The sequence below is a fragment of the Nuphar pumila genome, chromosome 16 (assembly GCF_984573655.1).
Source record: "Nuphar pumila chromosome 16, dmNupPumi1.hap1.1, whole genome shotgun sequence".
NCBI lineage: Eukaryota > Viridiplantae > Streptophyta > Magnoliopsida > Nymphaeales > Nymphaeaceae > Nuphar > Nuphar pumila.
Window position 1 is genome coordinate 70524575 of NC_143264.1, and position 15126 is coordinate 70539700.

Here is a 15126-nt window from a genome sequence, read left to right on the forward strand (position 1 = left end):
AAATTTAACAGTCTCTGCCTCTTAAGTTAGTTTTTTTTTTTGCTGCATATTTTTCTTACTGTGTATGACTTTTTGGATGACAGGAGCTATTTGGATGAGACTGGAGTTAAGTTCACTTCAGCATCTCTTTCCAGATTTAATGCTTCACTTGAAGGTTGAATACATGCTAGGCATAGCCCTCACTGAGGTTTAGGGCAGTTAAATTTCCAGGGAGAAGTTCTTGTTGAATCGGTCACGAGGCAGAGTGTAAGATGTTGTGCTTCACAGTATTTCTGGACATATTTAACAATGATTTGCATAGTGGGGTGTCCTTATGGGAGTCCTTATTACTGCATGAGGCTTTTAAGCCTGTCAGAGAAGATTTAGATTTTGATATATCTCCTCTTGCAAGTCATTAGTGATACGAAATTCACCTGGCAAGCTTGTTCATATTTCTTTTGCATCGAGGAAGTTGATCCTTTAATAATCACTAGGAGTCTTTTTCGCTGAATGAGACTTCTAAGACTGTCAGAAAATGTTTAGACTTCGATAGATCTCCGGTTGCATGTCAGACTTAATACTGGTTTTCCCTGGCAAGCTTGTTTATTGTTCTTTTTGTATCAAGGAGGTTCCTTTCAAATCTTCAATTAAGTTGAGGGATTGTTACTGAAGCTTTATCTATAGGATATTCAGCAACACTTGTATAAGAGTGTGGCAGGCATATAGACGCCACCATCTACAATACTTCAAACCTACCAGAATGGACAAGTATGTCATATTAATAACTTTTTCCTTGTATATATCTCTTTGCTGGATAAACGATCTGGATGGGATATTCATGATCTAGAGGGAGCGAGTCCTGCAGGTACACACTTATTAAGGAAGTAGGTGATGGAACCTTTGGGACTGTCTGGAGGGCCATTCATCGTCAGACCGGCGAAATTGTATGCCCTTACCCTTGCATAATTGTAGCAATTTATACTGTTGAATATTTGTTTGAGATGGAATTGAACTTTTCCTTTGGCAGGTGGCAGTCAAGAAAATGAAAAGAAAATATTACTCGTGGGAAGAATGCATGAATCTTAGAGAAGTTAAGGTAATTGGAAGTGCCTGTTGTCTTTATTTACATTATTGACTATATGAATATTTCATTTTGACTCTTATTCTGCATCTCCTTATATGCAAGTCATACTAGAAACTTCATAAAAATGGATGTCAACTGTGACAATGTGACATAGATTATTGATTATTTCTCTGTCCTAATTCTTTTATTCTTTTTAATGGCAGTCATTGAGGAAGATGAATCATCCCAATATTGTGAAACTTAAGGAAGTCATCAGGGAGAATGACATTCTTTACTTTATATTTGAGTATATGGTATGTTCGGCTGTGGTCTCTGCTCTGTTGCTTTTAGTTTTTTCATGATTATTGAGGAAAACGTCTCCTGATTCATAGCCTTCACTTTTTGGTTAGGAATGTAACCTGTACCAGCTGATGAAAGACAGGGGCAAGTTATTCTCGGAGGCTGTAGTGCGAAATTGGTGCTTCCAAGTATTTCAGGCTCTTGCTTACATGCATCAGCAAGGGTATTTTCACCGAGACCTGAAACCAGGTGAATTTTCCATTGCACACTAGGTTCATTTGACTAAGTGGATCATATTGATCATTGAATATTTTATTCCATAGTTATTCTTCCTAATTCAAGTTTCTGCTGCTAGTGGTTTAAGATCAACTGTGTCATACAAGTGCATGTGCTATTAAATATCACTGGTATATAGTCATCAATAAAGCTCATTGAATAGGTGGTGCCTGGAGCGACATTTTCCGGTGGTTAGAAATAATTTATTATATAATTATGATTTTGGTGATGGAAAGATCATCGAGCGGTTGATGCAAGATATTCTGCTTTGGTTTCTAGTTGTTAATACCAGTCTGTTTCAGATCTTTTGTCCTTGTGCTGCCTTCTGCTGTTTTAGTTTCAGAATTATTATTCAAAATTGGAGTTTGGTATTGGTAAATTATTGTGGTATTAAGAGCAGAAGCAGCAGTTCTTATCCTGTAGCAATGCTACAGTTAACTATGATGATATGGTCTGCAGCATTAGTTATGTTATGTTTATCACATTTAGAATTATGACATCAGAAGATGATGACACATTTGCATGAAGATACGAAGGGTCTTCTTTTGGTTCTTTGCTATTGTAACCTGACTGTTAACTGCAAGTTATCGTTTTACTGTTTGAACTTTGAAAGAGTAATGGGTGGACTGTTTTATTGCATTCTAAGTAAATTAATGTTGTACTTCATGGAAATAAAAAATTGCTAGCAATCAAGTGTCATCACCATTTGTTTACTCAAGAATGAGGGGATTTCGTGTTTAAGACTGCGTGGTTTCCTATGAAGTTCTTGTCTATGTGATTATTTGTGGACATCATGTGATTATTTTTGGTTGTCTGTTTGATTAGTTCACACATGTTTGTGCTGCCTTTTCTCCCTTGTAACTTCAAGGTGGTTCTTAGAATTAATGCCCTGTGCCATGGTCATGGTTAGCTATGTTTGCGGTGCTCATATGAATCTAAGGCACAAGGCATGCACTTACAGGTAGTTTCACAAGAAAATAATTAAAATTTTCGATATGGCATTTTAAAGATGATGATCATCTAGTAACTTTTATTTTTCAATTTTATAAGATTCATTTAAAAATGAATCTTTGTTTGGGCTTCCAGACAATATCTAGGTGTTGCCTAGCGCTTCTCACTGCATAGACAATAGAGCATAAATATCAGTGGAGATGTGTATTAAGTGCAGTGTAGTTGGACCCAGTTTGGGGTCTGACCCAGACCCAATCTGGGATTGCGTATCTCATTGACGTGCTTACTGGGGCACGGATGTATTATTGCCTTTTGTTGCAGGACAGTCATGTCCACAAATGTATTGTCTTGTAACCTAATGTTTATATACACAAAACATGTCACAATTATGTTTAAGAAAAATCGTGCACCTGTGCAGCCACACGACTTTGTATTTTCCCTCTTCTTCTTATCCTACCTTTCTTCTTCTCTTTCTTTCTTTGTTGAAGACCAGATCTGACGCAAACTCAACTTCTATCATGGTATCAAAGCAAGGCTGGTTCTAGGGCTCGGTGTTGCTTCAAAAAAGGTATGACCATAGAGGTAATCTGATTCCGGTCAGGAAAGCGTTCTTATTTCTCTCTTTGTTTGATTTCTTCTCTTTCGCAACCTATTCTATCATGTTTTCTTCCAAAGGACAATCCCCGATTCTTTTATCGTGTTTTCTTCTAAAGAACGCACCCTTTCTTTCTCATCTCTATCCCTTCTTAAAACTTTTTCTCGTGTTTTCATTTGAAACACGTGTTTTGCCTTTTAAAAAAAGGCTGATTGAAACCCTATTCGTGACTCATTTTGAAGCTTGTAAGTTTTCGGTTCTCCTTTGAAACCCTACGTAACCCATCTTAGAATTCGTTCCAACTTAAACTTGTGTTTCCTGTTAGCTCATCTCAAAACTCATCGCTGATTCATCTGAAATCACGATTCATCGTGATCTTGGTCCACACTAATCGAACACGGCATGAACTGGTGACTTGATTCAGTAATATCGGATTGATATTTTTTGAACTTTTACGTGATCTGATATCTATAAAAAAAAAGGCAGATCCGAATTTGTCAGAATCAGTTTTCTTCTGGACTGAATTCTCACAGTGTCCCACAATCATTGAATTCCACTTAGAGTATTTTCCATTTTAGATTCCCGTGTCTTGGAAATGCTTGGGTGAGAAAGGTTTAGAATGGTTCACAAATCTTTTTAACAAGATTTGGCGGACAAATAAGATGCCTAATGAGTGTAAGAAGAGTACTTTGGTGCCTCTATATAAGAATAAAGGTGATATACAAGATTGCACAAACTATCATGGTATAAAACTCATGAGTCATACTATGAAACTTTGGGAGAGGGTGATTGATTATAGGTTGAGAAATGTTGTCATGATATCGGAGAATCAATTTGGTTTTATGCCTAGAAGATCAACTATGAAAGCTATACATCTTCTTAGACAACTTATTGAGAGATATAGAGGGAGGAACAAAGATTTGCATATGGTTTTTATTGATTTGGAGAAGGCATACGATAAAGTACCTAGGGATGTTCTCGGGTGGACAATGATGAAGAAAGGTGTTTCTCTGAAGTACATTAGTATAATTAAAGATATGTACGAAGGAGTAGTAACCAATGTCCGCACTTGTGGAAGGGTGACAACCAATTTTCCTATAACGGTTGGGTTACATCAAGGATCTGCATTAAGCCCTTTCCTATTTGCTATAGTGATGGATGGGCTTACAAGATCAATTCAAGAAAATGTGCCGTGGTGTATGTTGTTTGCTGATGATATTGTTTTGATTGATGAGTCTAGAGCTGTGGTTAATGCTAAGTTAGAATTATGGAGACAAACATTGAAAGCAAGAGGTTTTAAGTTGAGTCAAAGTAAGACAAAATATATGGAATGTCGGTTTAGTAAGCAACAAAGTAGTGATGGGAGTGTAGTGAAGCTTGGTGATCAAGAAATACCGGTGGATGACTGTTTCAAATATTTGAAATCTATCATTCAAAAGTATGGAGAAATTGATGGAGATGTAAATCATAGGATAAAGGTTGGGTGGATGAAATGGAAAAGTGTAACCGGGCTGTTGTGCGATCGTAGAATGTCATTGTGGTTGAAGGGAAAGTTTTATAGGACAACAATTAGGCCCACTTCACTATATGGTACAGAATGTTGAGCTGTCAAGAGACATCATATTCAAAAAATGAGTGTAGCTGAGATGTGTATGCTTAGATGGGTGTGTGGAAATACAATAAAAGATAAGATTCAAAACGAGGAGATACGTAAGAAGGTAGGCGTTGCATTCATTGAAAATAAGATGAGAGATAATCGTTTGCGATGGTTTGGACATATTCGGCGAAGGCCTAATGATGCTCTAGTTAGAAGGACGGAGAAATGAGAAAATATATTAGTTAAAAGAGGTCGGAGTAGGCCTAAGAAGACTTGGATGAAGATGATAGGAAAGAATATGAATGCTTTAAACCTCACCGAGGACATGGCATTGGATAGAAATGATTGGAGGAGAAGGATTCATGTGGAAGACCCAAATTGATTTTCTTTTTTGGTTCATATCGCCGACCCCAATTGTTTTGGGATGAAGGCATACTTGTTGTTGTTGTATTCCCGTGTCTCATAGTCATGAATTCCTCTTCAACCCAATCCGGTTTGTCATCAAACTTTCTTAGCCAACTCGTCTCTGAAAAATTAAATAATTTCAATTTCCTGACTTGGAAGAGACAGATAGCTCCTTTTATCAGGAGCCAAGACCTCTTTGGTCATCTGGATGGATCAATACCTGCTCCACCAGAATTCATCGCAAAGAAGGAACCAAACGCACAAGGAGCTACATCTACCAAGCTTGTTCGCAACTCGAATTATGTCTCTTGGATGAGAAAGTTTCAGGCATTAATTGCCTACATAACATCTATCCTGTCTCAGGAAGTACTTGTTGCTATTCCCGACGACTGCACAACGATGGAATTGCGGAATAGGTTGACACAGACGTACTCTCAGATATCTGAAGCAAGAGTTTTATTTCTCAAGCGTGAATTCCATCTTCTCAAGAAAGGTAGTCTATCTATCATGGATTACTTGAATAAGATGAAAATTATTATAGATCAACTAGCCATTGTTGGAAGTGAAGTGTCAGACAAGGATAAAGTGCAACAAACACTGAATGGCTTAGGCCCAGATTATCACGTGTTAGTGACATCACTGTTATGCTTGCCCACACTTCCCACATTTGAGGACCTCTGGGCAAAACTTCTATAATATGAAATGTCGATGAAAGGCATTGCTGAAGATTCTGGTACTCAATCTGACTCCCAAGATGTTTTAGTCACTGGGTTCTCCTTCGGTCGTGGTCGTGGAGGAAATAGCTTCAGAGGAGGAAGAGGTCGTGGCAGATTTGCAGGTCCAGGTTTGCTTCCCACACCCAATATGTCGTTTATCTCTAATGCGAAGAATCAAAATCAAAGAGTTATCCCAACATGTTACCTGTGCAATAAAAAGCGGCATATTAAGGCAAATTGCTGGTTTAATCCTCAAAATAAAGGCAAATTGCAAAACACTGAGAGTAAGAAGGAAGATAATGCCATCAAGTCTGATGGGGAGGTGAAACAACTTTTGTTAGCAACATTGTCTGGTTTGCACTTGAAGCAGAATGATCAAGGATCATGCTATGTTGATTCAGGAGCAGCGACCCATGTTACCGATGATGTTGGTAAGCTCTCGAACTCGGTTCTTTACTTTGGTAAAAATAGTATTGTTACTGGAGATGGATCTCACCATCACATTTCTCACATTGGTAATGCAAGCATTCCTCTGTCAAATTCATCTCTTGATTTGTCAAATGTTGTTCATGCTCCTAACATAAAAAAAATATTGTCTCTGTGTCCAAACTTGTTGATGATACACATTCTTATGTTGAATTCACTCCCTCTTCTGTGTATGTCAAGGATCTTCAAACGAGGGCAACATTCGCTGAAGGGGAGTGAAAAGGAAATATGTACATCTTCAAGGAAGATCCATTTGTGTGTACCAGTTCTGTCTTGAAGCCCTTATTGAAGTCTAAGTCCTTTCAGTCTGAGTCATCGAAGTCAGGTCCTGAGTTTGTTTTTAGTCTTTCTAAATGTAATAAGCCAAGTCTTTGGCACGATCATCTTGGTCATTGCAGTTATTCTTTTCTTGAGAAACTTGTATCAAGCAAATTAATTTCTAAATCAAGTTTAACTCTTGAGGACAGTAATAAAAAGTGTCTCAGTTGTCAAAGGCGTAAGAGTCATGTACTCCCTTTTGATTCTATAAATAAAAGAGCTTCAAGACCCTTTGAAATTGTGTATTCGGATGTTAGGGGTCCTGCGCCCGTATGCTCCTCTTCTAGTAGCAAATACTGTCTCATCTTTATTGACAACTACTCTCGTTATACTTGGATATTCTTTATGAAGCATAAGTTTGAAACCTTTCCCATATTTCGCAACTTTCATGCCTTTGTTTGAAACCATTTTTCTTCCAATATTCTGCATTTTCATTGTGATGGAGGTGGTGAGTATACATCGAATGATTTTATTGATTTTCTCCGGAATATTGGAATAAAGCGTAGAGTGTCTTGCCCACATACGCCACAACAAAATGGGGTTGCTGAGAGAAAGCATAGACATATTGTTGAAATGGCCATGAGCATGATGCACAACAGTAATCTTCCCATTAGTCTGTTGACAAAAGCATTCCATTCAACTGTTTATATTATAAATCGTCTGCCTATGATAGTTTTGCAAAATAGTTCACCGTTCTTATCTCTTTTCGGCATCCAACCCGATTATGATGCTCTGCCTGTGTTTGGATGCATTTGTTATGTTCATATTGATGACTCTCTCAGGAATAAATTCCAACCAAAGGCTACCAGGTGCAAATTTGTGGGATATGCAGATGATTATAAAGGTTATCAGTGTTATGACTCTATGACTAAGCGTGTCAAGACTTCCAGGAATGTTGTGTTTGATGAGAATGATCTTGGAGATGTAGCGTTTAATACCTGTCAGAGGATTCTCAGAGAAGAGGTTTATCATTCGCGGATGAATACAAAATTATTTGCATATGCTTATGGTGATTGCTCACCTCGGTGTACTCAAGAAACACATCCAGCAGACCTAAATGATATTGACTCAGGTCAAACATGCTTACCTCAATCTGGTGATTAGGTAGGTGAAACTTCACACACTGAAGAAGGGTATGTGTATGTGCGGAGAGAAAAAGGTGCCCCTCCTACTCCTCACATTGGATCAGATACTTGTGTGCCAGCTGAAAACCTGAGGAGTTCGAATAGAGTCAGACATCCTATTGACAGATGGGTCAGCTACAATAATTTTTCTATGGATCTTCAACTTTATGTCTCAGGTTGATAAGCATGGTTACCTCAATCTAGTGATTAGGTAGGTGAAACTTCACACACTGAAGAAGGGTATGTGTATGTGCGGAGAGAAAAAGGTGCCCCTCCTACTCCTCACATTGGATCAGATACTTGTGTGCCAGCTGAAAACCTGAGGAGTTCGAATAGAGTCAGACATCCTATTGACAGATGGGTCAGCTACAATAATTTTTCTATGGATCTTCAACTTTATGTCTCAGGTTGATAAGCATGATTAACCCGTAGGGTTTCATTAAGCTGTGAAATCAAACAAATGGATTGAGGCAATGAACGAAGAAGTGGAAGCGCTTCATGAGTGTTAGACATGAGAAATTGTGGCCAGACCTCCTAACAAAAATGTTGTTGATTCCAAGTGGGTTTATAAAATCAAGTACAAACTTGATGGTACCATAGAACAATACAAAGCAAGACTTGTTGCAAAGGTGTTTACACATGAATATGGTCAGGATTATGATGAGACTTTCAGTCCCGTGGTCAAAATGGTGACAATAAGAATTATACTGTCTTTAGCTTTCAAACATAGATGGACATTAAGTCAGTTAGATGTAAAAAATGCATTTCTTCATGGAGACTTGAAGTAAGAAGTTTACATAGAACGACCTCCAGGATATGCTAAGGGAGACCCAAGCACATATGTATGCAGACTAAAAAGAGCCATATATGGTTTGAAGCAGGCCTCACGCTCGTGGTTTGAGAGTTTCTCCTTAAAAATACAGAGGCATGGGTTCTGTAGATCTTTCTTAGACCACTCATTGTTTATATTCAAGGGTAAAGGCATAATCACCATGTTGTTAATATACGTTGATGATATTATAGTTACAGGGAATTCAATGAATCACATTGAAGAAATAAAAGGACTATTAAGTAAGAGGTTTAAGATGAAAGATTTGAGAGATTTGCGTTATTTCCTTAGCGTCGAGGTAGACATGAAGGATGGTTACCTGACCTTGACATGATGGGTAAAGGCATAAATACACACTCGATTTATTGAAGAAATTTGGCATGCAAGATTGCAAGCCTTTGTCTACATCGAATGTCTTACATCAAAAGCTCAGTTCACAGGATGAAGATTTGTACCCAGATCCTACAAGATATCGAAGTGTAGTCAGTATGCTTCAATATCTTACCTTTACTCGCCCTGACATTGTTTATTCTGTCAATCAAGTGTCGCAGTTCATGCATGAGCCGCGAACAGGGCATATGGATGCAGTCAAGAGAGTGTTGAGGTATTTAGAAGGTACCATTGAAGGTGAGTTGGTATATAAGAAAAGTTTGGAAAGAGGAAGCATGCATGATGTTACGATCTACAGTGATGCAGACTGGGCAGGAGATCCTGATGAAAGAAGATCAGTTTTCGGATATTGCATCTTTCTTGGAGAAAACCTAGTATCCTGCAGCAGTAGAAAACAAAAGGCAGTAGCTAGATCAAGTACTGAGGCTGAATATCGATCAATGACGGTTGCAACTGCTGAAGCTACTTGGACAAAGCATTTGTTGAATGAATTGGAGGAACAGATCTCCAAATCTATCTTATTGTGTGATAATCAAAGTGCCATTAAAATATCTTTTAATCTCATTTTCCACAGTAAGACAAAACATATTGAGATAGATCAACATTTCATTCGACAGCAGGTTGAAGACAAAGAGATTGAGCCTCATTTCATTCCTACGGAAGACCAGGTGGCAAATATGTTTACAAAGGGTTTGACGCAAAAGAGATTTTGGTTCCTAAAGAACAAGTTGTCCATGGTTCAAGACCATGCACAACTTGAGGGAGGGTATTAAGTGTCGTGTAGCTGGACCCAGTTTGAGTCTGACCCAGACCCAAACTGGGATTGTGCATCTCATTGACGTGCTTACTGGGGCACGGATGTAATATTGCCTTTTGTTGCAGGACAATCATGTCCACAAATGTATTGTCTTGTAATCTAATGTTTATATACACAAAACAGGTCACGATTATATTTAAGAAAAATCGTGCACCTGTGCAGCCACACGACTTTGTGTTTTCCCTCTTCTTCTTCTTCTACCTTCTTCTCTTTCTTTCTTTGTTGAAGACCAGATCTGACGCAAACTCAACTTCTATCAATGTGGTGATTGCTTCTGTTGCTTAACACTACAATTGGTAGAAGTGGTAGCAGTGTAGCACTAATTCTTCTTTGCAAGATTCAATATTATATTAACAGAAGTATAAGGAAGGCCTTGAGCATGATGCTTGTGTTCCTGTTTTATAGTCAAAACCATGGCACAGTTTGGTCATTAACTACAGTTTTTGTTATTCATTATAGTGTTTGATTAGCGGTTGAGATGGGTGATGCTATTGCGGTGAAAATAAGTTTATAGGTCATGAATTAAAAGTGAACATGCTTTCTTTTTGAGTAGTAGTGGTAAAGGTACTTGTATTTTTCATGCAGAGAATCTTTTGGTTACCAAAGATACAATTAGGATTGCTGATTTTGGTCTTGCACGTGAAGTCTTCTCTAAGCCACCATACACAGAATATGTTTCAACTCGATGGTAAGGCTACCATACATCTAAGGTCCTGTTCTTACAAATTTTCTTTTTTGCTCCAGTTTTTTCTGACCTGTTATCATCCAGGTATAGGGCACCCGAGGTTCTGCTCCAGTCACCTGCGTATGACTCTGCAGTTGGTAAGTTTGCTCTCTGGCCAAATCAAGAAGTTCCTTTTATTAATAAATGATGATATTGACTCCATGGATCTTCTTTTATCCTTTTGTAGATATGTGGGCTATGGGAGCAATCATGGCAGAGTTGTTTACTCTTCATCCTCTCTTTCCTGGTTCAAGGTACTCCTAGCAGGAGCATAATGGATGCGTTACATTGTTAGTGAAGCGCTCAGGAGATCATCAGACACACGAGTTTGTGCACATGCATCCCTTTTCTTTTTCACTTGGAGAATTCTCTGGTAACCATGTTAATCACAACTGGTCAAAGTTTCTAAGACATGGCATAGTTGCTTATGCTTGAAACGTTAGACCCAAAGTTACTTGGACACTTCTACAAGCCAACAGTGTCTGTGTTTGACACTCGGTGACACTGGCACCTGAGGATGCTTAAGTTTTTAGCTCATTTAATCTACAAGTATTCATTATAAATTTACCTTTAGGTTTTTTTTATATTTAAACATACTTTTTATGATTAAACGTGTTAATCTTGTTAAAAAGTACAAGCATCTTAATGCCTTTGTATTGGCCACACATTCATGGTTTTATTTGAATCCTCAAGAAAAATTACTAATGAAACACTTATGATGTTTTTTAGTCTTATGCATTGCATTGCTGATATGACACCTTCTCTTTGAAGTTTGATGTCCAAACACGCTTTACCTGCTCTCATATATATATATATATATATATATATATAGTTGTACCCCCATATCTACCACTTCTCAAAATCCCATTGTCGTACCCTTCGTTCCTGTACCTGAACCTGAACCTGTACATATGTGACATAGGTTGAGGATTTTTTTTCTGTTTACTGACTTGATTTTACAAACAACGCAACTTTCACTTTCCTTATTGATCCGTTTGGTTGATAATTCCTTGTATATCATATTTGTGAACTTTTTGCAGTGAAGCAGATGAAATATACAAGATATGCAGTGTGATAGGTAGTCCTGATCAAAATACCTGGGCTGATGGGTTAAGACTTGCTGATTCAATCAACTATCAATTTCCAAAGGTAAGATCTGTTTGTATATTATTACCACTTTCTGTGTGCCATGCTATTGTTTCTTGATTAGCATCCATCTATAGTGCTTTTCTTTTAAAACTTTGTGTTTTTTAAATTTAGTGGATGGATGTGTGTTCCAAGTTTTAATATGGGTGATCTGCTGCAATGCTTGGAGATACTTACTGGTTATGAAAATGAACATGGTTTCCTTTTTCCAAGTTTGTGGTATTTGAATTCCCGTTAGATTGGTTAGGATATTTTTATGATATGAATGTGAATCAACACATATAACTGGAAAGAGTTAATGTGTTAGGATTATTTGTTGAATTTGAAAGTGGCCATAGTATAGTTCTGGGCAATGTTGTCTGTATCGTATGATCCAGTACGATATGTATTGTATTGATACAATACACACCCATATCTCGATACAGGTGTGTGTCATAGATGTATCTCATGTATCGGACGATATGGTGCCTGCGGACATAAAATAGGTAAAATTGTGCTTTTATGTTTTTGGGTTTTAAAGAGCTTTTGAGGGCCGAAACCCTCATTCATATAGAACATACTGGAGAGCTTTCCATGCACCCTAAGAGTCATGAGATCGTTTTGGGGGTCGATCTTTGCGCCGAGGAGAGGGCTTTCGTGATTTCGTCAAGTAAGAGTGCATTTCCACTGTTTTTTCACTCAAAGAAGTGGGTTAAGGTAAAAAATGCATTTTCACCGTTTTTTCACTTAAGAAAATGGGTTAAGGTAAAAAATCTTTATTATGAGTAAAATTACAAAGTTACTCTGCAAAAAATTTCCACCTCAGTGGATGCTGCCCCCTACAACGAATATGGCATCAAATGATCCGACACGACAATGAAACAGTCAAATAATGAGTAAAAACCTAATGAAAATTGAGTACAATTGTTGCCATAATATTTTTGTTTATGTAATATGAAAGTATGAGTCTTGTGGCATATTCTTAATTGCTAGATAATTAATATTTTGCATTTTTCTTTTGAGATAGTTTATGTTTGATGATGTCTTATACAACTCATAGAGACATAAATGCTTCATATGTGATTTTATGGTTGCATTTTTGTGCATTTCATCATTATGTTTTTTTTTTAAATTTTTGCTATTTTTTCTGATTTTTTAGAATTTTTTATTTTTTTTTCAAAATTTATGATTTTTTATGATACGATACATATTTTATTTTGGATCGAATCGGTACAGGTTACGATACAATACTTACAACCTTAGTTCTGAGGTTCTTGATAGCTATTAAGCTCTTGAATTGTGTCCAAGTTGCATCCGTTGTTGAGCAGGGTTTTGTATTGATGTTAGGTTTGAAGAATGTTTTATGAAATTGCTGGATAATCCAGAGTTACCGGAAGCTTCTTAGATAGGTGGGAAGCTCGCTTTGGAAGCGCGATCCTCCTCGCTTTCGAAACTTGATGGGAATCTCGATTCTCCCATTCTTCTCTTATGCTTTACACATGCCTCATTTGTTCTTATAATTTTTCTTCTCTACTTTTCATGTTTTTTATGTGTTTCCTCTCACACTTCACACTCACTTCCATGTGCTTTCTCTAAATTGGCAGTCATCTTTTTTAGATTTTGTTAAAAATTTAATTCTTACACTAAAACATCATGAAATATAAGAATAGTCACTTTTATTTTAGTTTTTATTTACATTTCATTTCGATTCCCATTCATTTCTTATGTTGTTTTTTTTATTTCTCGCTTCCCGCTTCCTATACATTTTAAAACGCATTGCTTCTCGCTTCTGCTTTCCCGTATCATAAATATACATGTTAAAATGTATCTCTCTTATGTAAATATTTACATATATATATAAAGAGAGATACATATACATATATACATGATGTATATATGTACATGTATCTATCTTTATATATATATGTAAATATATATGCTTCCTTTTTTCTTGTAAAACCTGCAAGGGTATTTTAGTCATTTTCCTTCCTTTTGCGCATATTCATAATTATGAATATGTTGTAATATTTTTTGTATTTTTACTTTTTCTTCCTTTTCTTTTTTCTTTTCATTTTTATTTCTTTTTTTGTTGACTCAAAGTCAACTTGGAGGGGGCTCAACACTAGCTGTTGAGCCTCTCCAACCGTTAGAATTCTAACCGTTGGAGGGGCCCCAACAGCTAGTGGAGCCCCTCCAAGGCTCCTTTTCCTCTTATAAATAGGGGAGTTCCCCCCTTTGTAAAACTCACTTCTTGGAGCTTTTGTTCTCCATTCTTCTCAATAAAATTCTTTATATTTTGTATGCCTTTGTGCATTTGAGTTTCTTTATTGTACCTTCGTGTACATTTGTTCTAAGTGTTCTTGTGCATTTGTGCGCATTGGTGGTGTTGTGCTTATCACACACTTTATCTCCTTTTTGAGATATTCTCACATGGTATCAGAGCTAGGCTTAAAGGAAAAGAAGATCGTGCTCTTTTCTCTCTTCGGTGGAGTACCTCGAAAAGCGTGCCATTAAGTTGTGGTGGTTAGAGTGAAGACTCAGCTCTTCATTCTATATTTTAGAAGCTTCCTACATCAAGAAGGGACTCATTTCGCATTGTGGTACACATTTATTTCTTTTTGTATCCTCTCTAATGGGCGAAAAGGATTCTCACTTCTCTCTTGGCTTCAAATTGAATGGAACGAATTATCATGTATGGGCCGGGAATATGGAGGCCCATATAAAAGGTAAGAGTCTTTGGGGATATGTTCAAGGAACTATTCCCGAACCCGAACAAAAAATTACTACCCTTGAGAGAGGGGAGATCAAGGTTCTTGAGGGAGAAGAAAGAGAAAAGGCTTTTGAAGATTACAATAAGAAGCATGAAGAGTGAGAAATGAAAAATTACAAAATACTCTCATGGTTCTTCTCTTCGGTTGAGACCAAAATTAATGCTAACATTCTAAAGTTCAAAAAGGCATATCAAGTATGGGAATATCTTGAAAGAATGTATACCTCAAGAGATTTATCCCATAAATACTATCTCCAAAAGAAGGCTTTAACCCTTCAACAAGGAGAAATGTCCGTTAGAGAGTATTTCGCCGAGTTATCCACTATTTGGGATGAGCTTGCCCTCCAAGAACCTAAATGGAGTGGTGAGGCTATTGAATTGAGGTCCAAACAATTAGAAGATGATCATTTCTTTAACTTTTTAAATGGGCTTAGACCCGAGTTTGAACAAACTAGATCCTCTCTCTTATCTTCCTTCTCTTCCCCTCCTTTGGAAGATGTGCTTACCAAATTAAGTGGAGAAGAAACTAGATTGGGAATGAATAAAACCAATCTAAGTGTGTTGGCCGTTCCCTCTAAAGATGAGGATGAGGGTGCTTATGCCGTCTCAAGACCGGGGAATAATGTTAAAACCTATAAACCCCCTCATTTTAACAAAAATC

At 37.3% G+C, this 15126-nt stretch overlaps 1 protein-coding gene across 5 annotated transcripts in view; it reads left to right on the top strand.

The window, feature by feature from the left end:
• The window catches only part of LOC149813481 (cyclin-dependent kinase F-4-like), a 72515-nt gene that overhangs the window by 3262 nt on the left and 54127 nt on the right, over nt 1-15126 (top strand). For 3 of the 5 annotated variants that reach the window (XM_089992327.1, XM_089992332.1, XM_089992330.1), the window contains 9 exons: nt 84-747; nt 845-923; nt 1007-1075; nt 1267-1356; nt 1453-1591; nt 10432-10534; nt 10616-10668; nt 10758-10824; nt 11611-11719. In XM_089992327.1, the coding sequence (XP_089848453.1) occupies nt 740-747; nt 845-923; nt 1007-1075; nt 1267-1356; nt 1453-1591; nt 10432-10534; nt 10616-10668; nt 10758-10824; nt 11611-11719 (717 nt within the window). In that variant the 5' untranslated portion in view covers nt 84-739. The remainder of the gene's footprint in view (nt 1-83; nt 748-844; nt 924-1006; nt 1076-1266; nt 1357-1452; nt 1592-10431; nt 10535-10615; nt 10669-10757; nt 10825-11610; nt 11720-15126) is intronic. The other 2 variants (XM_089992329.1, XM_089992328.1) reach the window with 1 other exon arrangement.